General features: G+C 61.5%; 2 protein-coding genes across 7 annotated transcripts; both read right to left on the bottom strand.

Moving 5' to 3' along the window:
- Positions 1 to 1,041: 1,041 nt before the first annotated feature.
- GHDC (GH3 domain containing) lies at positions 1,042 to 4,225 on the bottom strand. Of its 2 annotated transcripts, XM_062508410.1 has the most exons (8): positions 3,876 to 4,225; positions 3,664 to 3,794; positions 3,013 to 3,589; positions 2,573 to 2,756; positions 2,411 to 2,482; positions 2,177 to 2,310; positions 1,960 to 2,048; positions 1,042 to 1,857 (listed from the first exon to the last, which is right to left on the bottom strand). In XM_062508410.1, exons 1-8 carry the CDS (start codon positions 4,078 to 4,080, stop codon positions 1,657 to 1,659), a joined length of 1,593 nt encoding a protein of 530 aa, XP_062364394.1. In that variant the 5' UTR covers positions 4,081 to 4,225; the 3' UTR covers positions 1,042 to 1,656. The 2 variants fall into 2 exon arrangements, with proteins under 2 accessions (XP_062364394.1, XP_062364393.1); XM_062508409.1 differs by having other exon boundaries at positions 3,664 to 4,225.
- Positions 4,226 to 4,552: 327 nt separating this feature from the next.
- On the bottom strand, positions 4,553 to 19,771 carry LOC134053391 (signal transducer and activator of transcription 5B). 5 transcript variants are annotated; one of them, XM_062508405.1, is made up of 19 exons: positions 19,663 to 19,771; positions 10,073 to 10,210; positions 9,806 to 9,962; positions 9,634 to 9,723; positions 9,332 to 9,506; positions 9,127 to 9,257; positions 8,878 to 9,029; positions 8,650 to 8,805; positions 8,390 to 8,569; positions 8,167 to 8,254; positions 7,945 to 8,067; positions 7,703 to 7,795; positions 7,362 to 7,568; positions 7,096 to 7,190; positions 6,899 to 7,029; positions 6,074 to 6,244; positions 5,818 to 5,869; positions 5,495 to 5,602; positions 4,553 to 5,427 (listed from the first exon to the last, which is right to left on the bottom strand). In XM_062508405.1, exons 2-19 carry the CDS (start codon positions 10,198 to 10,200, stop codon positions 5,301 to 5,303), a joined length of 2,364 nt encoding a protein of 787 aa, XP_062364389.1. In that variant the 5' UTR covers positions 10,201 to 10,210; positions 19,663 to 19,771; the 3' UTR covers positions 4,553 to 5,300. The 5 variants fall into 5 exon arrangements, with proteins under 5 accessions (XP_062364389.1, XP_062364390.1, XP_062364392.1 ...); XM_062508406.1 differs by lacking the exon at positions 19,663 to 19,771 and adding an exon at positions 16,862 to 16,881; XM_062508408.1 differs by lacking the exon at positions 19,663 to 19,771 and adding an exon at positions 13,779 to 13,991 and having other exon boundaries at positions 6,071 to 6,244.
- Between the last annotated feature and the right edge of the window lie 1,362 nt (positions 19,772 to 21,133).

Here is a 21,133-nt window from a genome sequence, read left to right as displayed (position 1 = left end):
GATGGGGATGGAGATGGGGATGGGGGACGGCGCGGCTCCCTCGCCCTGGGCTGCAGCGGCGGGATGCGCGGACGGGCACCCACCACCGGGACCTTCCATCGCTGGGACATCCCGGGTCTCCGCCCAGCACCGCAGCACCCGGGCCCGGCAGCCTCCCCATCCCGGTGGGACCCCGAAAGAGCCCGCACCCTGCAGCCAGGCACGCAAACCCACCCTGGCACCCTTCAGCCCGCACCCTCTAGCCTTGGTACCGGCAGCACAAATGAGCCTGCACCCGAAACGAGCTTCACCCTGCAACAGGGCACTCAAATCGACCTTGCACCCTGCAGCCTGGCATTCAAACCCAGCCGGGCACTCAGCAGCCTGGCCCTGCCCAGCGGGTTCCACCCCACCAACCTCCCCTCCCACCGGGGTGGTACCCGGGCATGGCAGTGCAAGCAGAGCCGCCCAGCGCAGCTCCGGCCCCACATGGCTCTGCCAGGCAGGTGGCTCAAAGCTTTTGTTGTAGAGTGCTCCCAGCCCAAGGCAAAGCTTCTCTTCGACCTGGAGCAGAAATTTTGCTCCAGATTTTTTCCAGCAGGGATTGGGAGTAGGCCTCAGCCACGTTTATCCCTGGCGGGAGTCTTGGCTGTGCCGAGGGGATGCTTTGCTTTGTGCGAGCCTTGTTCAAGACATCATCTCCTGCCCACAGCCTGGCTGCCCACCAGCAGCAGCTGCGGCATAGCAGGTGCCCCACACACCCTTGCCAGCCCTTGAAATAACCCTTAATGAGCAGGAGAGGAAATGACCAGTCCCTCCCGATGGTACACATGTGCCTCAAAGGCACAAAGAGCCTGGTGCCCCCAGAGTACAGAGGCTGCTCAGATGGTTAAATATTCATGGCCGCCCCTTCCCCGGGAGCCCCAAGAACAGCAGCAACTCCTTAGTCCCCAGAGCAGTCAGATTTCTTGAGCAATCTCTTTAATGAAGATTAAAAATAATAGTCTAAAAAATCAATCCTGGAGTGCAGTCCTTTATTTATTTTTAAAAGATAATCCTCCTTTATTTTGCATTTGGTTTTTAAAACATTAAAAGCAGCCCTCACTGGTGCTTATTCTTAAATCAGTGGATGTGCACTGAAGCCCAGCTGGGGCTGCTCTGTGGCACCTGCCACCACCAGCCACCTGAGCTCTGCCTGCAGTGTCCCTGCCAGGAGACAAAATGCCACAGGGCCCCAGCGCTCAGTGATGAGCCACGGCTCTTCTGCTCCTCTTGCTCACGCAGAGGTTTCCATTGAGCCCTCTGCCTCAGCCATGGGTTGTGATGCACACTGTATCCCTTGGGAAAGGCACAGGCACCCACTCCACTGTGGCTGCAGGTGCTGCCAAGGCATTGAGTGAGGGGGTCCTGCAGCTGCAGGATCCCACTGCCCTGTGATGCTCCCAAGCTCTTGCTCCATCTCCACAGCAGCACTGGATGGTACCCACCAGTGTCTGCAGCTGCCATGGATCATGGCACTCCACAAGCTCACTGTCTCCATTTGCTCCACTCAGCCAAACCTTTGGGGCTGAGCACCCTTGTCCCCACACCCTCCCACCCCAGGGACATGGCCCCTCCTCAGAGGGAGCACACCAAGTGAGCCCCAGGGTGGAAGGGATGCAGGACCCCTAGGCTGCCCTACGAGATGACTGATCCCTGGATGAGCTGCAGCAGATGCCCTTCACGCAGGACCCTGGGCATGGGCCTGGGGGAGCCCAGTGCTTCCCGCAGCTGGGTGAAGGTCGCAGGCCTCACCAGGTGCAGGCACAGGGGCCCAATGCTGCCCTTGAAGCGGAAGGATTTGTAGATGGGGAAATCCTCCTGGAGACACTGGTCCAGCTGCAAAGAGAGGGAAGCTGCCTGTGCTGGTCCCCACACTGCCATAGCAGTGTCCTTCAGCCACCCCACACAGACCCAGAGCAGAGCCCATGTCCTGCTCACCTTGTAGCGCTGCCCCTCTGACAGGTCCCGCAGACCCTGCAGCTCCATGAACACCTCATAGTGGGGGGCACAGGGCCCCGAAGAATCACCTGGAGCAGAACCATGAGTATGTTAGAGCTGCCCGCAGCCCCTAGCCCTCTGGATACAGCAGGGCTGTAGAGCCCCATGCAGTGCCAGCTACACTTCTGGGGAGACTTGGACAGCTCAGGGAACTCACCCAGCAGGCTGCTCTCCACACAGACATAGTCAATCAGGCGAGCACCTGGCCATGTCCTCAGGGTACGGCACAGGCTCTGGCAGAACTGTTCCTCAGGGATGTTCTCACCTCGCACACTCAGCGTCTGGCTCTCTCTGCAGTGCCGGGACACAGGGTGGGACACTGGCACCCTCCTGTTAAGACCCTGCTCAGTACATGAGCCCAGCTCCCTAAGGTGAGAGACAGTGTCCTCACCTGCGCACAGGTTCCACCATGGGACATTGCTTGTGGAAGCCAGTCACCTTCAGCACCTCCCCAGTACGGCACCTGCATATGGGCAGGAAGAGTGTGAGGGAGAGATGGGTGCATGGCGTTGGGGCAGGCAGACCCCAGGACTACACAACAGGGAGGAGGCACCTGTACTCTCCTGGCTGAGCTGTCACAACCAGCCCATACTCGCGTCCCTCCCAGAGCTCATCCAGCAGCACTGTATGTGGCTCCTTGCTGGCCAGGCAGGGCAGGAACTCACAGAAAGCCCAGTCAGGGCACAGCAGGAATCGGGGTGCTGGCTCTGCTGGCCACAGGTTTACACCAAGCAGGGCTGGATTGAGACAGCATGTGCCAATGTGAGCTCCCCAGATGCCCCCATCCTTGCCCACAGAAGCCTCATCCCTCTCCAAGGGGTAAAATTTTGCTGGTGCCAGGACTGAGCTGTTTACAGGTTGCAGGAAGGGAATGCAGCACAGAGATGAACAAGCTTCTGCTGGGGCAGGGAGATCCGTGCTGCCATACATCAGCAGTTCCCTGTGGGCACCCAGGGCAGGCCATGGGGACACACCAGCTTGGGGGACACTGACCTCCTGCTGCCTGGTAGAAGGGGCAGTAGAAGGGCAGCCCCTGGCAGTCAGCGTGGCGGAGGGAGTCGCAGTAGAGCCGCTCCGCGCCATGCGCCGTCCTCACCACCACCACCTCCAGCTGCGGCCACAGACGCAACAGGATGCCCTCGAAGCCACGGGCACACTCAGCGCGAAGCTCGGCTGCCCGGGCAGCATCAGGGGTCAGCAGTGCCTGCAGCTGGTCCCGCACCCCCTCGGGCAGCCCGGGCTGGGGGCTCAGCCTGCCCAGCGCCAGCTCCTGGGCCAGCTGGGGCCATTCAGTGTGCAGGGCCACCAGCGCGTCGTGCAGCTCAGCTGCCAACCCGGCCTCCAGCACATGCAGCGCACGCTGCCGCAGGGCAAAGAGCAGCTGCACCCGCAGCGCAGCGGCCCTCGAGGGCAGGGTGCCCGCGGCGGCCGGGGTGCAGTACAGGGTGGGCAGCGGCCACCCCGCCGGGGCGCGGGGACAGCCAGGGGTCCAGTGCAGCAGGGCCGTGCCCCGGCGGGCCAGTGCCCGTGGAAAGGTGGCGCCGAGGGCATCCAGGTAGAGCAGGGCCCCCTGCGGGGGAGAGGAGGGTCAGGAGGGCAGACCCTGCGGGGATCCGCGCCCACCCCGCCCGCCGCTCCTCGTACCTGCAGCCGAGGGTCGGTGTCCCAGCAGCCGGGGAGCAAAGCCCAGAGACGCAGCGGGAGAACCGCATTCCCGGGTGCTTCGTCCCGACAGGGCTGCCCCAGGGGATGCCGCTCCTGGAACTCTTCCGAGACTGCCGGGAGAGGCACAAGCTGTGAAGGGCAACCATGGGACCGACCCCTTCCCGCCACCCGTGCCGCAGCCCCGCGCCCACCGCCGGCCGTCCCGGTGCCGGTGCCCAGCAGGCGCCGCAGCCGCCGCTCCTGGCTCAGCCGCACGTCGCTGCCCAGAGCCTCCAGACGCCGTCGGTACCGGCCCCCGGCGCGGCGCAGCGCAGAACGGACCAGGCGGTGCCGCAGCGCAGGGACAGCCACGGCCACGGCCACAGCTACGGCCACGGCCACCACCGCCGGCAGCATCGCGGAACGCGGACACCACCCCAGGGCAGGGACCCGGTTCCGGACCCTCCTCGCCCACCCGGCTATTCCGCCTCGGGCAGAAATGACGGAGAATTATCGCGCCCGGCACCGCCCCCCCCCGCTTTACTTTTATTTTCATTTTCGCCTTTACACAGCACACCCGGAGCCCCCCGCCCCGCGGGGAATTCAACAGCAATTGAACTCCGAGTACCAGCGCCCTCTACCCCTCCATCAAGAGCAAGCTCGTTCTTTGGAAAAACAGGGCCATTGATCCGGTTTACTTTGCTTTTTGCCCGGACAAACGGCCCCAGCCCAGCCCCTGCTCCCCAGGGCAGACTCCCGCCCTGACAGAGCCCAGCGAGCCTATCCTCGGGGATGGGGACCCCGAACATTGAGCCCAGCCCCAGCATTCATCTGGTGCACCCGAGATGAGGAGCTCCCCAGAGGGACCCTTCTCTGTCCTAAGACACACGTGGCACCCAGAGCTTTTGTGTTACAAAAATATTCCGTGCTTTATTTACTCTGTGATAGAAAAATAACATGGCCAGGACCCCAGAGTTTCCCGCCCAGGCGAGGGGAGAGGCAGGGGGCAGAGGGCTTTGCTTCCCCAAACCCCCTGCCCACCCGACGGCCCTCGCTGGGTGTCCTTGCACCCTGCCACCCTCGTGCTGCACCGGCTCCGGAGGGGACACTGAAGCCGGGAGCCGGAGGGGCTCCTGCATCCTTGGGGGCAGAGGAGAAGATGAAATCCAGGGACCCTGCCACTGTGGAGCAGAGCACCAGCACAGGCTAAGGGAGCCCTGGCAGAACCTCTCCTCTGCCCTCTGCCCTCACGCACCCCTGGGAACGGAGCCGCGGGGGAGAACAAGAAGGCGACATGTACATTCTTAGTGACGACTGCGAAAGCAAACCTGAGGCCAGGCTGGTGGCCCCCGCCCTGGCAGCCCCACGGGGGGAGGGGGACTGCAGGGCCAGTGCGGGCAGAAGCGGAAAGCCGAAGCTGGGCTTCTTAAAAGGAACATACAGGAAAACCATGCGACAAATCCGCTGCTGTTTATACAAGGGCATAAACACCAAAGAGCTGGACACCAGCCTGTGTTTCGGGGCACAGAGCAAATCCTGGGGGCAGGGCCCACCCGCTGTCCCCTGGCACAGAGACACGAACACAGCACAGTCCCCGCAGCGCCGGGGCCAGGGGCAAGGGACCAGGCGCCTGCCTGTCACGACTGGGCATGGGGAATCCACTGACTGTCCACGGGGCGCCGCAGCAGCTCCTCCACGTGCCTCGCCACATCCATCGTGTCTTCCAGGTCAAAATCACCCTCGGGGTCCAGCACAGGGTCGGGGCTGTGGAAAGCAGCTGGTGAGGAGAGGACTAGCTGCAGCAGTACAGGGATAGGGGTGTGATACTTACTTCTGGGTGTACATGTTGTAATGAGGCTGGGAGCAGACAGCAGGCGAGGGTGCCTGGTCCATGTAGGTGGCCCCTCCAGGGGCAGAATCTCCTGATGCATTGACAAACCTGTGGGGATGGGTCTCATGAGCACTGGCACAGGACAGGATGGGTGCCCCACAGCTGGAGTTGCCTCAATGTCTCGCAAGGCTCAGCACCAGTGTGGCCATTGGTGGTGGAACTAGAGCTCCTCAGTGCCCTGGGCTCCTGCCCAACCCAGCCAATGCATTGTTGGGAACCCATGGCAACCAGCGTGCAGGATCTGCCTTCGGGGTCACACTTACTCTGGTACCACTTGCTTGATCTGTGGCTTCACATATCCATCCACAGCTTTAGCTAGAGAGAAGGAAGCAGCATTGAGGCCCCAAACTCCAGCACATGCCACAACCCCGGGCAGTGCTGGGGGCTCACATGTGGCCAGGTGCAGAACCCCTGTGGGGCCCGCGTGGCCCCGGGGCAGGGGGATGCTGAGAACACCAGCTCCATCCTGGCTGGACGCACAAAGGAGGGGACACACGTGGGGTGGAGGGACAGCGCTACCTGGCGTGGACTCACAGAGAACCGGCGTGTAGTACTTGGAGAACACCTCGTCCTTGGGCCGGTCGGGGAACACGTAGATGAGGTAACTGAGATCCCCGAGGCGGTCAGCCAAGGAGCGGATGGAGAAGTCCCTGGTGGTGAAAGGCATCAGGTTCCAGAACATCCTCTCAGCTGCAAGACAAGCGTGAGGATCACAGTGACTCCCAGAGCTTGAAGCATGAGCTGCGAGGTCACATCAAGCAGCAAACAGCATGTGCCACACTGCATCCCTCCCCCACCAACAGCCGAGGATAAAGCACAGGCCACCAGAAAATGGGATAAGGCAAGAGGCACAGCAAAGCTAATGCAAATCTGGTCTCATCCTGACACGTGGGAGGCTAGCTCCCCAACCATGGGGCTCTGTGGGGCTCTGTGGTGCTTCTCAGCCACATGACCCTCCAAAGGATGCTCTTGTGAACAGCAACTGACTCCTGTGTGGGGTCAGGACTCCCCTGATAACCCCTGTACTGAGGAGCACCATCGAGTAATTGGATGTCGTACAGACCACATCAGTACCCAGGGCTGGGTTGGAAGGTTCAACCTGGACCCTCCTCCTTGCTGCTTGCCAGCATTCGGGCCTGACCCAGCCATAGCTGCAGTGAGCAAGAGCAGCGTCACTCCCCATGGGACAGCCAAGGCATTCTGGGGGCTCTGGTGCTCGCCTCTTTCCTGAGGATGGCTCCAGCATGTGTGCTGTGGCAGTGCCAGTACCCCATGGGCATGAGATGCCCTGGCTAAGGCCAGGGATACTTGGTCCAGGGATGCCAGCGCTTGGCACACACTCACAGGAGTCAAACTTCCAGGCAATGGTGATGCCACCGATCTCTGAGTCACTGAAGCGCAGAAGGAAGGTCCCGTCGGGCTTGTTGATGAGCAGGTCATGCGCCTGCTGCTTGTTGACGAAGCCCAGGATGGCCCTAGGCAGAGTAGGGCGTCAGGGCTTGGGGCTCAGGCCAGGCAGCACAGGGCAGGGCGGCTCTTACCCGTCGTTCCAGTGCGGCTTCAAATGCTTCTTCAGCACCTCCATGACCCCATCAAACCACTGCCAGAAGGTGTAATTCCTCCCAGGCAGGTTTTCCTGTTGAAATCCCCAGAAAATGAGCACTTCTGTCACCAGCCTCTGAGCCTGTTACACAGCACAGACACTGGGCACAGCAGGAGAGGCTCAGGGACCCTCAGGTGGGTACACCCCCATCCAGCCCCACAAGCACTGGGAGGGGGGGGCAGGGGGGCCCCTCTGGACATTTACCCGGTTGAACTGGGACCAGGACACCGTGGTGCTGCTGTAGTCTTCCAGGTGGGAGCTGGTACTGTTGAAGAGCTTTTGTGCCAGGAATACCAGGTTCTCCTTGGTCAGCCCACGGCTGCTCTGCACCTCTGCCTTGAACTTCATGTTGAGCGCCTCACAGAGCTGTGGCCACTGCACCTTGTCGGGAACAGCGAAGGGCACACGACCCTAGGGGCAGAGAGTACAGTCAGCACCGGCTCTGCCTGGCTCCTCCAGGCATGTCCCACCAGAAGGCTGAGCCCTCCTCCCACACACACTCAGGGCAGATAGGGTCTGCCCTGCCCCATGGCACTGCCACTCACAGGTTCGGCAAAAGCATTGTCCCAAAGCACAGTGGCCGTGGCATTGTTGTCCTGGCTCCCATGCACAATCACCACCACAGGCAAGGACAGTGTCTGCCGAGAGGAAGGAGACCGGAATGGGCTGTGGGGCACCAAGGCAGCATCACCCATGGGCACCCACGCGGCCCCAGCCCAGCCCCACTCCTGTGGGCATAGTGCCCATGGCTTGCCTAGGGCCAGCAGAAGGGACACAGTGGCTTTACCTTCACCTGGAAGACCAGCTCATTCCCACCGACACTGAACTGTGACTCAAAGAGGATGGTGAATTTCTCCTCTGTCACTGACTCAGCCCCACGGCGATCTGAGCGCTTGATCCGCTTCAGGGACTGCAGGGACAGGAGGGTGAGCATGGAGGAATAGATGGAGACACCAGGGTGAACACAGAGGGCCACAAGGGGACAGGACAGGGAACCAGGGGTACTCACCATGTTGCGGAAGTGGGCGCTCAGTGTCCCAGTGGCCTGGTGATACTCCATCACACAGCAGTTGTTGAGGATCTCCCCGCTGCTCTCACTGCCACGGGAATGCACGGAGTCAAGGGACCACCAGGACTAGGAGCTGTGCAAAGTGCAGCCCTTCCCCCCTGCTAAGTTCTGCTCCCCACTGCCTCAGCAGCCCCAGCCACACATCCCCAGCCCCCGGCATTACTTGCGGGTGCTCTCATTCTTCAGCAGGGCCTTGGCTTGCTGCTCGCTGATGATGGTGGCCTTCACTTGGGGAGGGTTCATGTGCACGTTCAGCTTCCCCCCCACCAGGAGCCGCACGGTGGCTGCAAACTTGGTCTGTGTCTTCAGCACTTGGGGGGGCTGCTTCTCGATGATGAAGGTGCTGGGGGGTAGGGGGATCAGGGGGGCTGGCAAGGTGGCAGGGCCAACCTGTCCCCCCACTCATCTGAGCCCAGTTTGTACCTGGTGACCAGGGCAGAGATGATGTCGGTGATGGTGCCGTTCAGCTCTGACAGCATCTCCTCCACTGGGCCCGGGATCGGCAGCTGCTGGCACAGGTGCTCGGCACGGCGGATCTGCTGCCGGTTCTGCCAGATGATCTCTGCCAGCTTCTCACACCTGGGGGAAGCAGGGCTCAGCATGCACTGGGGACTCAGCACCCTGCCCCATCCCACCCTACCAGGCACTCACCAGGACTGAAGCACATCCAAGGTACCTTCGGGGGGGCCCCCATTCCCTGCCAGCTGCTGTCGACGCTTCCACTGGATCAGCTCATCATCCAGGATGGTTGTTTGCTGCTTGCGCAGCAGCTGCAGTGTCTTCTGGTGCTTCTCAGCCAGGTCCTGTGAGGTGAGACACCATCGGGGTGCAGGGATAGTGTCACAGGGCATCACTGGGAGGAGAGGATAGCATCACGGGGAACCAGGCAGCATCACTCACCACACGGTATTGCTGTAGTGTCTGCGCCTCGCGGTGCAGCCAGGCCTCCAGCGATGCCTTTTTCTGCTGCAGCGTCGTCTCCCGTGACATGCGCTCCTGGGGACCTAGCTGGGAGAGCTGGGAGAACTGGGCTGGAGGTAGGGCATGGTGTTAGGGCTGGCTGTGACAGCACCCCAGGCCCATACCCCTCGGCCCCCCCCCCCACCTTGGAGTCGCATGTTCTCCTGGTACTGGATGATGAAGTATTCCTGTGTCTGCTGCAGTTTTTTGAGCTCATTCTCCGAGTCCTGCGTGATGAGCCGCAGCTCCTCGAAGGTCTGGTTGATCTGCAGGTGCTTCTGGGACATGGCGTCCACCAGGGAGCCGGACGGGGAAGGGCTCTGCATGCGGCACAGGGTGCACTCAGCACAGTGAGGGGACCCTCCCCATTCCCTGCCTCAGAACTGCTCCCATGATCATGGGGAAGAGCCCCTGAGCAGTCCCCCAACCCTCCCAGCCTGCACTCACATTGTTTGCCTCCCGCACCAGCCGCTGCTCATGGTACAGGATGTGCCGGATGCAGCGCACCAGTTCCATGGGGCATCGGTCATAGGTATTCTGTGGGGAGAGCACTGCCTGAGCCAGGCACAGGGCAGGGACGCCCCTGGCCTTGCACCCCTGCCCACAGCCCCCCACTCGCCTGCAGCTGTGTGGCGTAGTGCCCTAGCTTGATCTTCAGCAGGAAGCCGTCCTCACCCACTTGGTGGTCTGCCTTCTTCTGCAGCTCCTGGATCAGCCCCTCCAGAAGCTGCGTTGCCTTCACATTCTCCTGGGGGTTGTCGAGGTCGATGGAGTCCCTGTGTGCAGAGCAGAGCAGTGTCAGGGAAGCCTGGAGACAGGGAGCACCCACCTGTACCCCGGGGCAGCCACTGCCAAGCCCAGCACCTCCGGGAACACCCTGACCTACCATGCCTGGCTCTCGATCCACTGTGACAGGTAATGCCGCACCTCGATGGGGAAGTGCTGCCCATAGAGTGCCTGCATCTGCCGCAGGGCTTCTCCCTGGAGCTGCTGGGCCTGGATCCACACCGCCATGGTTCAGCACCTGAGGGAGATGTACTATCAGGGCACCAGTGGGAGACAGGCAGACTGTGCCACAAGGGGTCTGGGCCTGGCTGTCTCCACACCCTCCGCAGAAGTGTCCAGATCCCCTGGAGCTGCCAGCGCTGTCACCAGCTGCTGAAAGAAAGGGCATGCGGGGGCAGGGGACCCTGGTTCTGAGTCACCCCCTCTTTTCTAGGAACAGCCCTGGGGGTGCCCAGGGCCAGGGATGTGCCTCTGTATGGCCTCTCCACATGGTTCTCATTTCCCTTCACTGCACCACGGGATTGCAGCCATCGCTGGCCACGCAAATGAGGAAACAGGCCAGGAGGAGGAAGGGTTGGCCAGAAATCCAGGGTGACGCAGAGCAGAGGCCCCCCCCTCCCCCCATGCTCACCCCACTCCTGCCCACACCCTGGCAGTGCCAGCAGGCAGGAGCAGTCCCAGCCCCAAGGGCCCACGTGGCACCACAGTCCCTGACAAGTCCCCAGTGCCAGGGCCATTGTGTGCCTCATGTCCTGGTAGAGACACATGGACCTTCCCAAAGCAGCTTTGGGGCAGCTCTGGCTTCGTGCAGGGATTCCACCCACCACACAGCCTTGGCTTCCCCAGGGGCAGGCAGGGATGAGATGGTGGTCACAGTGCCTCTGCTAAAATCCATTGTGTTCCCTGGGTCACCTGTGGCTCGAGGGGTCTGGAGAAACAACCTGCAGTTGAGTGTGTGAGGGTGATATGATGGTGAGTGACACAGGAGGGCCTGGGGGGCTCAAGGTCCCCCCTGAGTGAGGAGGCAGCAGTAAACAGCATTTAGATACACACACACCCAAACACCTGGGATTTGGCACCACACAGAGGGGCCAGGCAGGGGCGCAAGGCTTTGGATGTATCCCATCATTTGGATGATCAGACCAGGACCTGATCACTGCACTGGCTGGTGACAAGCAGAGGGAGTGAGCCAGCGAGGGCTGTGCTTCCCCCTCTCCCCGAAGCATTTTGTCTGGCCTTAGAAATACCCAGTGGCCCACAGGGATCCAGAAGAGCTGGCACTGTCATACAGTGAAGGGGGCACATGCTGGGGGACAGGGGCAGCAGTTCTGAGTGGAACAGCCACAGCCGGAGCCCCCGGGCCAGGCACAGCCGCCCCTGAACAGGAAGAGGAACAATAACCCAGAGTTGGCTAAAAATGAATTTTTCCCCTATAAAAAGGGAGGAACGTTTCCACATTCACAGAAATCACCAAGCTGGAAATGCTGCTGACAAGGAGGGGCCTAGGGAGGCAGAATAATGCTGGCAAGGAGGAAAGGGAAGGTGGGATGGCCGACAGCAGGACATGCTGCTGTTGGAAATTGCAGACACTTGATAAGGGGCAGAGCCAAGAATGGCCATGCCAGTGCCACTGCACCACAAAGTGACCGAAGTCCCCAGTACTGTGGGGACATCTGCACGGACACAGAGCAAACAGACACTGCCCTGCCTGTTGATAAAATGGTGATCTCTTCCCATCTCACAGTGACAAAACACTTCCTACTCCACTCCAGCATGTTGTTAAGCAACGAGTCTCTGGCTGCTCTGTGGTGAGCTGGCAGGCACTGTGTTTGGCCAGTGCCAGCCTGGGAGCAGGAGGACCAGTGTCACATCTGCCTCTACAAGGGGCCCTTCAGTGGCTGACGGTGGCAGAGCACACCTGGTGTGTGCCCAAAAACACCATTTGCACCAGGCTTGAGCACAGCCTCCACAGACATTGTCGATGCAGCAGGACATGCAAAATCTATCTCATTTTTGTCTGTGTCTCACCTGTGGAAAAACCAAATCTCCCCATGGGCTGCAGGGCACCCTGACAATCCCAGCATAAGCAAACACTGCCCCCCACTACGTGCAGACTTTTGGCCCCGAGACTCAGCATTGATAGGGCAGCAACTCTGTTTCAGCATAAGCTGCAGCACCACTGGAGTTGCCACTGCCAGCTTTTCCAGGCATCCCTGCCTCCTGCACCTGGCTGCTGCTGGCAGCCACTGCCCTGGCTCGGACCATGCTTTTCACTTTCATGCCTTTTCACTTCCCAGCATCACACTCCTCAGTGCCACCACCAGCTGCCCTAGGGATGGGAGCCCAGGGATGGATTCACCCCCACAACCAGGGACATTCACCCACCCTAGTAGCACCTGCAGCCCACCAGCCCCAACAGGGCCACAGCCTCAAGCACTGCCATGGGTCAGCCATGCACGGCAGCCACTGGCCCCACGCGCACTCCAACAACTGCACGAGGCAGATAATTGTAGTGGTTTAGGCTACTTTGCATTTATTCGCTGGCAGCGAGCTGGAACCCACCCGTCACTGCAGCTCGGTTAACCAGCAGCACTCAACAAGCCACAGCGACGCTCTCACCAGACTTACTGCCTGTGAAGCGGTACAGGCAGGAGCTTCCCGGGGTAGGACCACTGCTGAGGACACAGACCCCAGAGCTGTGGGGAGGGACCCCAGTGCCACAGGCACCGAGCAGAGAGAGGGAAATGCCAGCAGTCATCATTTCTGCTTCTTACAGCCCCACTGCCCACTGCTGATGGGAAAGCACTGCCAAACCCAATGCAAAATAGGAGAAACCCACTCAGAAAAGGCACTCAGAAGGCCAGAGGCAGCAGCGAGGAGAGGGGAAGATGGCAAAGGTGGCAGCTCTGCTGGGGCAACGAGGGGACTGATGCGACCACACTGGGGAAGGGTCGCAGGCACAGTGGCAGTAGGCACCAGCAAGTCCCAGGCTACAGGAGAGCCAGAGCACATCCGTGGGCACACAAAAGGAGGGAAATGCCTCACAGGGTGAGGCTGGCAGTAGCAGCTTCCCACGTGCCACGGGCACGGCAAAATCCAAACACAGGCAGCAGCTACCCCGGGGCTGGAGCGCGCTGTGCACGGGATGCTCACTGCAATCTGCCGCGGGACGCTCCCTGCACAGAGCCAGCCCGAACACCTCCTCGTGAGCAGGACACCCCTTCCCTGGTGCTGGCACAGCCCTCGACAGCAGCCTCTTGCCCAAACCCATGCCGTGAAGGGGCCAAGGGCTAGGAAAAGGCCTGGGGGGGAGCACAGCAAAAGGCTCTGGATGTAACCCCCCTCCCCAGTCCCTCGACCCACGCAGTCCCTCGGCCGCGGCGGCTCCCGCACTGCCCTTCGCCCGGTGCTGTTCCAGCCCGGGGCTCTCCGGAGCGCTGTTCCCGGGGCGCTGGGCTCCGGCGGAGCGGCCCTGAGCCCGCCGCAGTAAACACGGACACGTGGTTTCCCGGCACCTCCGGGAACCCGCGATCGCTTCCAGGTCAGAGCCGGCCTCGCTTGTGGCCGCAGGGCCGGACCCTGCACCCTGCGGTGGTGCCGCCGAGGGGATCCGCTGCTGCCGCATCCAGCGCTGCCCCTGCCCGCGGCAGGCCCGGCGGGAAGGTTCCTGCAGCCCTCCGAGGTGGGCAAGGTCCCTCCGGGGCAAAGATCCGGCCCCCAGCCGGGCACCGGGCACGGTGGAGGTGACAGCCGGGAGCTGCCGCTCGGCACAGCCGAGGGCTCCGGTTACCCCAGCACAGACTCACCCCGCCGCCCACAGCGGCCCCTTGTCCGCAGCAGCTCAGCCCACGGCCCCGCTGGAGCCTGCTGCGGAGCGCCCGGTTCTGCAGCCGCTCTCACCGCGCTCTGCCCCCGCTCTATCCCCGCTCCGCTCTGGCGTGCGGCTCCAGCACAGCGCGGCTGCGGCTCTGGGCGGGCACAGCCGGCACGGCCGGGATCCCGGGCGGCCGTTTCGCTGGCTGCGCACTACAGGAAGGAGCAGAGAGCAGCTATTTCCTTCCAAAATGTCAGGTGCCTGCGCGGGACAGCCTGCCCTCGACTGCTGGCAGCCAACCTCTGCCAAGGCTGCCTGCGGCCGGGCAGCGGGGACGGCACACTCTGCCCCTCGGCCCCTCTGCCCTGTCGGAGCAGGCACAGTCTCTGTCCTCAGCAGGTCAGTGGCACTGAGCCCCCCGTGGCTGGCTGACAGCCAGGGATGGACCCCAGGGGCCCGTGCAGGAGTTTGGCATGGGGGAGACGGGAGCCACTCACCTGCACCCCCAGCTTTACTCACAGTCCCCAGAACACAGCCCTGGAGCAGAGCCTGCAGTGGGAACAACCGGGTGCTGGTGAGCAGCCCCCAGTCCTGTTCACAGCTGTGGCACCAGCACACTGTGGAGCTGGCACAGAGGGCCAAGGGCTGTTGGTGTGTTTTACACTGGCCTGTGGTTTCCAGCTCTGGCTGGGAGGCGGCAGCACCCACCAGCACAGGAGCGAGCTCCTTCTAGAAGCTCAGTGCTTTGATGGGGTTTGTTTGTCTCCCACAGAAAGTGGCAGCAACTGATGGCTTCGTCCTGGTGGCACGGGGAAGAGGCAGCTGAACCACTCAGCCCACACTGGAAACATCTGGGGCCAGGTACTGTGACACTCATGAAAGAGGCATGGCTGGTTCTAGTAATCAAATGTGCCCCCCAAGAGCAGAGGCGTCAGGCTCCACAGCCACTAGGCAGAGATGGAACTAGTAGCACCAGGGTTGTCCAGCTGTCCCAGCAACTCTGCTGGGAGCCAAAAGCAGAGAATTCACACCCTTACAAGAACAAGGAAACCGCATGCACGACCAAAGGGGACACCAGACCCACACAGGGCAGAGATGGGGCAGCTGGGTACTGGTGCCAGGGGTATCAGTGGTGGGGGCTGCCACTAGCTCATCTCACGCCATGGGCCAGGCTCTCTGCCTGCCAGCACTTACCACCCTTGGGAAAGGTTTTTCTCCTTACTTCAGATTTCTTCCAATCAGAGACGCCCAGAAATCTGCGTCAAACCAAAACCACCAAAATACCCAGCAAAATCCCTTGAATCCAATGGCTGGAACCTCGAAAATCCCCAGTGCACCAAGAGTCACCCTGGGTAATAGCCAGATACAGATACAGGTGTGGCTCCTGGCACCAGTGGGATTCCTTCAGACACTGAGCATGTAGCAGGACCAGCACTGGTGGGCAGGACACATGGTGCAGCCACATCAGCAGAGCCCAGTGCCCAACCAGTCCCATAGGCACGAGTCCAGTGTGGCTCCTGCAGGACATCCACTGTGGGGAGCCCAGTCCCTGCCAGCACTGGTGCTGCTCCCATCATAAACCCCCAGACAGGATTAGAGAGGCTGGGCAGAGCTTTAATTACTCCTGGCTCCCTGCAGCTGAATTAACTAGCTTTGGGGCTGGCACAGCAGGGAGTTGCCAGCTTAGGGTTCTGGAGCTTCCCCTGGATTGGTGGGGAAATCCCAGGGCAGGCACAAAACCACTGACTACTTGCAGCATCTCAGCTTGGGCAGACTCTCTGCCCTTGCCCAGGCAGAGATGTGCAGCTGCCCCGTGCCAGGACACACAAGGAAGGGATTTTGCCTCCATGCTAATAATGACCAACCCCAAATCCCTGTAATGCCAAGGTGAGGGCACAGCCCTGGGGTCCCACAGGTTCTGTGCCAGCCTCCTGCACTGAGGCCAAATCCATCACAGCCTCTGGCTCGGTGCTAATCCCTGCTCAGACCTGCGCCAGCCCAGGAGGACAGGCTGGGTGAAGGACCTGAGGATTAAGCTCATTTCAGCATTGAATTAGTCCCGATTTGGGTCTGGAGACACAATTTCATTTTCTCTGCCATGCTCCAGTGAGCACACACAATGGCACTAATCCAGCCACAGCCAGACTGGATTTGCTGGGCAGGACCCAGGTGGGCTGAGAAAGATGTGGGCAGCACAGGCACCAACAGCACTGCTCTGGCTGCATCCATCCCCTCAGATCAATACCATGCTCCAGCTCTCCTCACCCCTGGCATGGCTGTCCTGCAGGGCCAGCCTAGCACAGCACAGGCTTTTGGATGTCAGGTGAGCAGGGAGAGCCAGAGGGACACCAAGGCAGCTCCTGCATCCCCCCACTGCACTCCCAGAGTTCATCCTCAACAGCTGCAGCAGCTCTCCACACAGAAATGCTCCTGCACCAAAGCATCGGAGCAGGATGGAGAGGGGTAAAGCCTTGACTTTGTAAGAGGGGATACACAGACATCCAGGGATGCTGGCAGGAGTAGGGACGAGTCAGACAGAATAAAACAACCAAAACAGCAGTGATTTGTGCAACAAATTTCTCAGTCAACACACATATGCCAGGTAGGTTTTGGCTTTTCTGGCCCTGGGATGTGCTTTCCAGCCCCTGAAGCAGCAGCAGAGCCCCTGCACCTGAGCTGCACCATAAGCCTCACCACTGCATCTCCACAAGCAGGGCCAGAGAAGCTGCACCCCTGGGCCCATAGCCCAACAGCAGAAGGGTCGGGTGTTCACACTGGGGAGGACAAAGATCATTTTACAGAGGTTCCAGCAGGTGGAAGGGCTCAGAACTACCTGCAAGAGCAGCCTCTTCCTCTGCTAAAGGTTTTGCATGGCCATTGAGTGATAGGGATGAGAGGCCAGATAGAATGAGCAACCCAGATGTGGTGAGCAGGGGTGGGTCGACGCTGCTCTGGCTCCTTGAGGCAGTGGCTCTCCAGCACCAGCCTTTTCCCCATATCCCTCCCCAGCAGAGCTGTGCTATAAACCAGCTCATAACACAAAGTTACACTGAAAGTGGAAATTGCAAAACTCACCAGTGACTGTTTGAACTGTTTGAATGAGTTGTGACTGTGCTATGCTGCTTTGGTTGTCCCAGCCTGGTGGCACATTGTTCCTGATACAGTGAGAACCAAGACCCAGCATTCAGGGAAGCACTGGGCATGAAGCAGCTGTGACTAGCCCGTGTTCCTGGCCCCTCTGGTGCAGCCAGATGGGTGGATTCTGCTTTATCAGCAAGTCAGCTCAGCCCTATCGGCCAGGAAGCCGTGTTCACAGTGTGCCTCCCCCTCGACGTTTCCCAACGCGGCGGGAGCAGCGGCGTGCACCAGCCTACCTTTTATCAGCCAGCAGATGTTGCTAGAACTGTTGCTGCATGTGAAATTCAGGCATGCCCAGCACCACTTGGATCCCTGCACCAGCCATGCGGTGCCAGGGTAAACACCCCCGCCCCCTTCCTCCCGGGATCAAAACACTTGGGGGTTGCAAAATAGACACCCCATGAAAGGAAAGGCATGCCACAGAAACATTACAGCTGTCGAGGCTACTTCTCCCGGAGCGTGCTGGAGCCCTGGAGCCAGCACAGCTCCCAGGTTGGAGCTGCTTGCATGGCCACAAAGCTGCATCCTGACCCATCCTGACAAGGTGAGGACCTTAAACCTAACCCTAACCCTCGCCATACCCTGGGCCTCCCTGCAGTGGCTGCTTTGAGGGCAGCACTCACAGTGTGTGGGACACTGGGAGTCACCGCAGCTGGGCAGGCAGAGGGATGCAGGCTCCAGCACAGGTACCCAGAGGATGCTGACGGCAGGGAGGTCCCATTCACCCTGCCAGCCATCCCACTGTGCCTGGGTTCCCACCGGCTCCCTAGGGCTGCTGTGAAGCCTGTCGAGTGCAGCCTAGCTTACAGTCATTCCTTGCAAACTAGAAAGTAATTTCCCAGCTGATGGGGCCGCTTCACTGTACTCGGCCCAACAGTCACCACTCTCCGCCCACAACAGAGGAGTGCAGGGAGCAGGGATTTTTTGCAAGCAGGGTATTTGAGTTTTGCTATCACAAGAGAGAGAGGTGGGAAACCCCATGGCAAAGCCTTCACAGTCACCTTGGAGTCAGCACTTCCCCTGCAGCAAGAGGGGAAGGTCCCTCCAGAGGCTCTGTGTGCCCTGTGCTAAGCATCCCCAACTGCAGCTACCTGTACATCCCTAATCCTGCCCCAAAGCATTGGCCTTGGCACAAGGCAGGTGCAGGAGACCCAGTGAGGTGGCTCTAGTGACAACTGTAGGGGCCCAACATCCCCAAAGCAGGGCACTGTCAAAGTGCCACAAAACACAGAGTGGGTCACAGCCACCTGTCATGCCCTGCTCCCAGCCCAGCTCTTCCATGTCCGTGCACACAGGCTGCTGGCACCTCTGACCCCACACCAGAGCTCCTCCTCCACATGCTGCACCCACAGCACAGCAGGGCACAGCACAGCCCTCTCCAGCCCCAGGTATGAGCAGCTCCCGAGAACAGTTATAAAACCCAAGGAGACAGTCTCCATCCTCACATCCAGCATCTTGGAACCACATCACGTCAGGCTGCAATCCTGATGGCTTCAGGAGCATAAGGACCTGGGCCAGGAGTCAGGACCCAGAGGGGAGAGCTCCCACCGTGGAGGGCTGGTTCCTGATGCCCATGGCAGTGGCTGGGCTCTGTGGAACACCTCATTGTGCCTGCACTAAGTGCCCCCTCGCATGCCACTGCTGGGGCTCACACTGCTCTGGGGACAGGCACGAGCACTGCAGGCAGCCAGCACAGCGAGCCAGTCCACAGCCAGGAATGTCCTGCTCTAACCAAGCACCCCGCACCACAGGGACATCGTGTGCCATTCCCCTATTTGCTGTGGGCAAACCACGCGTAGCTGAGCCCAGCCTTGTCCCCTCTCCACAACGCGCCCCAGACGCTGTCATCAAACTGCCGCAGGTCACCGCCTGTCCCCGACCCTGTGCCACGGGGTGCCCGGAGAATTGAACGAGCCAACAACCCCGGCCCATCGGCGGTGTCACCGCAGCTCAGGGCGCGCTCAGCAGTGCCGGTGCGAGCACCGGAGCCGCTCGGCAGGAGCTGCCCGGGGCCGGCCTGGCACGAGCCCGGGGCTGGCCGGGCACGGAGCCCTGACAGCTCCGTAACCCGCTGGACAGGTGGCCGCGGCTCCCGCGGGCTCGCAGGCACCGGCCGCACCCGAGCTGGGTGAAAGGCCACTGGGCACTTCGGTCCCGGTGCTCCCGCCGGGGAACGATCCCACTCACCCCGCGGCGCGGAGCCGCGTGTCCCACCGACAGCAACGGGGCTCGCACTCCCGCCATCCCGGATCGGCGTGCTGCCTGCGGCGGGACCCCCCCCGTCACTGCACGGGACCCCTCGCGCTGTCCGGGATCCTCCCCTCGGCCCGGGACCGGGACTCGGAGCCGCCCTCCACGGGGCCCGAGTCCGAAAACCGGCCCCTCTCCGCAGGGCGAGGAGCGCCCCCGCTCCGGGATGCGCCGCGGCACCAGGACGGGCCTGGGACGTACCCGCCGCCCCCTCGGAGTGGCCCCACTCGTCGCCTCCGCCCGCCCAGGGGCCCGCGGGCCCAGCCGGGCCCCCGCCGAGCCCGGCGCTCGGCCCAGCTGCGCCCGCCCGGGGTTACGAAACACCCACAGCACGGACCGGACCGGACCGAACCATCCCGAGCCCCAGCCCCGGCCCCTCCGCACCCCGCCCGGCGGAAGGCGGAAGGCGGACGGGGTCCGGGCCCGGGCCCGCTCGGTTCGGTCCGGTCCGTTCCCGGTGGCGTTGGAGGCTCCGCGCCCGCGCTCACCTGCGGCCGCGGCGGCGGCTGCGGCTCTGCTGCTCCCGCTGCCCCGGCGGCTCCCGGCGGCTCCCGGCGCTCGGCTCCGCCGCCGCTCTGCCCCCGCCGCGCCCCGGCCCGGCCCGCGCGGCCCCGCCCCCCCCACGGCTCCGCCCCCGCCGGCCCCCGCCAGCACCGGGAACGGCACCGGGTAACGGGAGCGGTACCAGCCACTGGGCAACAGCACCAGGTAATGGCACTGAGTGACGGCATTGGGCATCGAGCACCGGATAGTGGCATCAGGCAGTGGCACTGGATGAGGGTACCAAGCACCAGCACAGGTTAATGCCACCCGTACCGCCACCAGGTAATGGCACAGGGTCAGTAGTGGCACTAGCACCAGATACGGGCAGAATCGAAAACAGCTTCAGGCTTCAACGCCAGCGGCTCTGGCAGGACACAAACCAGCACCAGAATTTGGCAGTAAGTACCGGGGAAGCCCAAAGCAGCACCAAGCCTTGGTTCTGGGAGCAGGAATGACCAAATCAGTACCAGGCGGCCACAGACATGGCTGCAAGGGTGCCTGCCTTGTGCTGACACTGGGCCCTCTGTGTGAAGCAGCTGTAGCTGCACCGTGCTCATTCCCACCACAGGCCTGGGCTGACACTTTGGAGCCACGTGCATGGCCAAGATTCCCAGCACTGCCACAGCCTCAGGCACCTGCTGGGACAAGACACTGCATCCGCTTCTTCCAAGCTGCCACATCCCCTGCAAGGTGTGAGGACATCCAAGGCACTGCCAGCTCCTCTGCAGTTGCTCAAATAGGGAAAGTTGATAGCAGCCATACAAAAACCATCCCGAGGAGCTCTTGCACAGTTGCCACCCGCAGCAGACTCCTGGCAGCACTGGCACCCCAGGGCATGAGGCAGCCGGGTGATGGGCACCCCGGGGTGCAGCTGCTGTGGGGTGATGGGCAGAGGTGGTGGCAGGAAGCAATACTGGGTGTGCTCGTTCTGCCCCAGCGCTTGCACCCGCCGCATGGGATCTCCCAGGCTTTCACTTTCATTACCAGCTCATCTTCTGTAGCCTGAAAAAACTCCAGAGGGAAATTCAGCAAACGCAGGTCCCTCTCCTGCTCTGGGCTGGTAGAAGCGCAGGTGACCCTTCCCCAGTGGGAATCCAGGAAGAAGGGGCTCATCTCTCCTTGTGCCAGCGCTGGAACAGGATTGCTCTCAGACAGCTGATGCACCAGCAATTGGAAATTACTTGGCCACTGTGTCAGAGCACAGTCCCAAGTCCCCACCTCTCTACTGCTTTTATCTATTGCTCTTGTACTAAACTCCTCCAGCTCCAGCTCGGGCTCCTCACTGCCTCATCCAGCTCCACATTTCCAAGAGACAAATACCTGTGGTCTGGGCAGGCACCAGCCCAGCACCTACTCCATGCAAACACCAGCCACAAAACGGTGCTTTGCAACCTTCCAGCCCCACGCTGTGCCTGG

This window comes from Cinclus cinclus, chromosome 24, assembly GCF_963662255.1.
Source record: "Cinclus cinclus chromosome 24, bCinCin1.1, whole genome shotgun sequence".
Lineage (NCBI taxonomy): Eukaryota > Metazoa > Chordata > Aves > Passeriformes > Cinclidae > Cinclus > Cinclus cinclus.
This window is presented reverse-complemented; position numbering and strand designations above follow the sequence as displayed.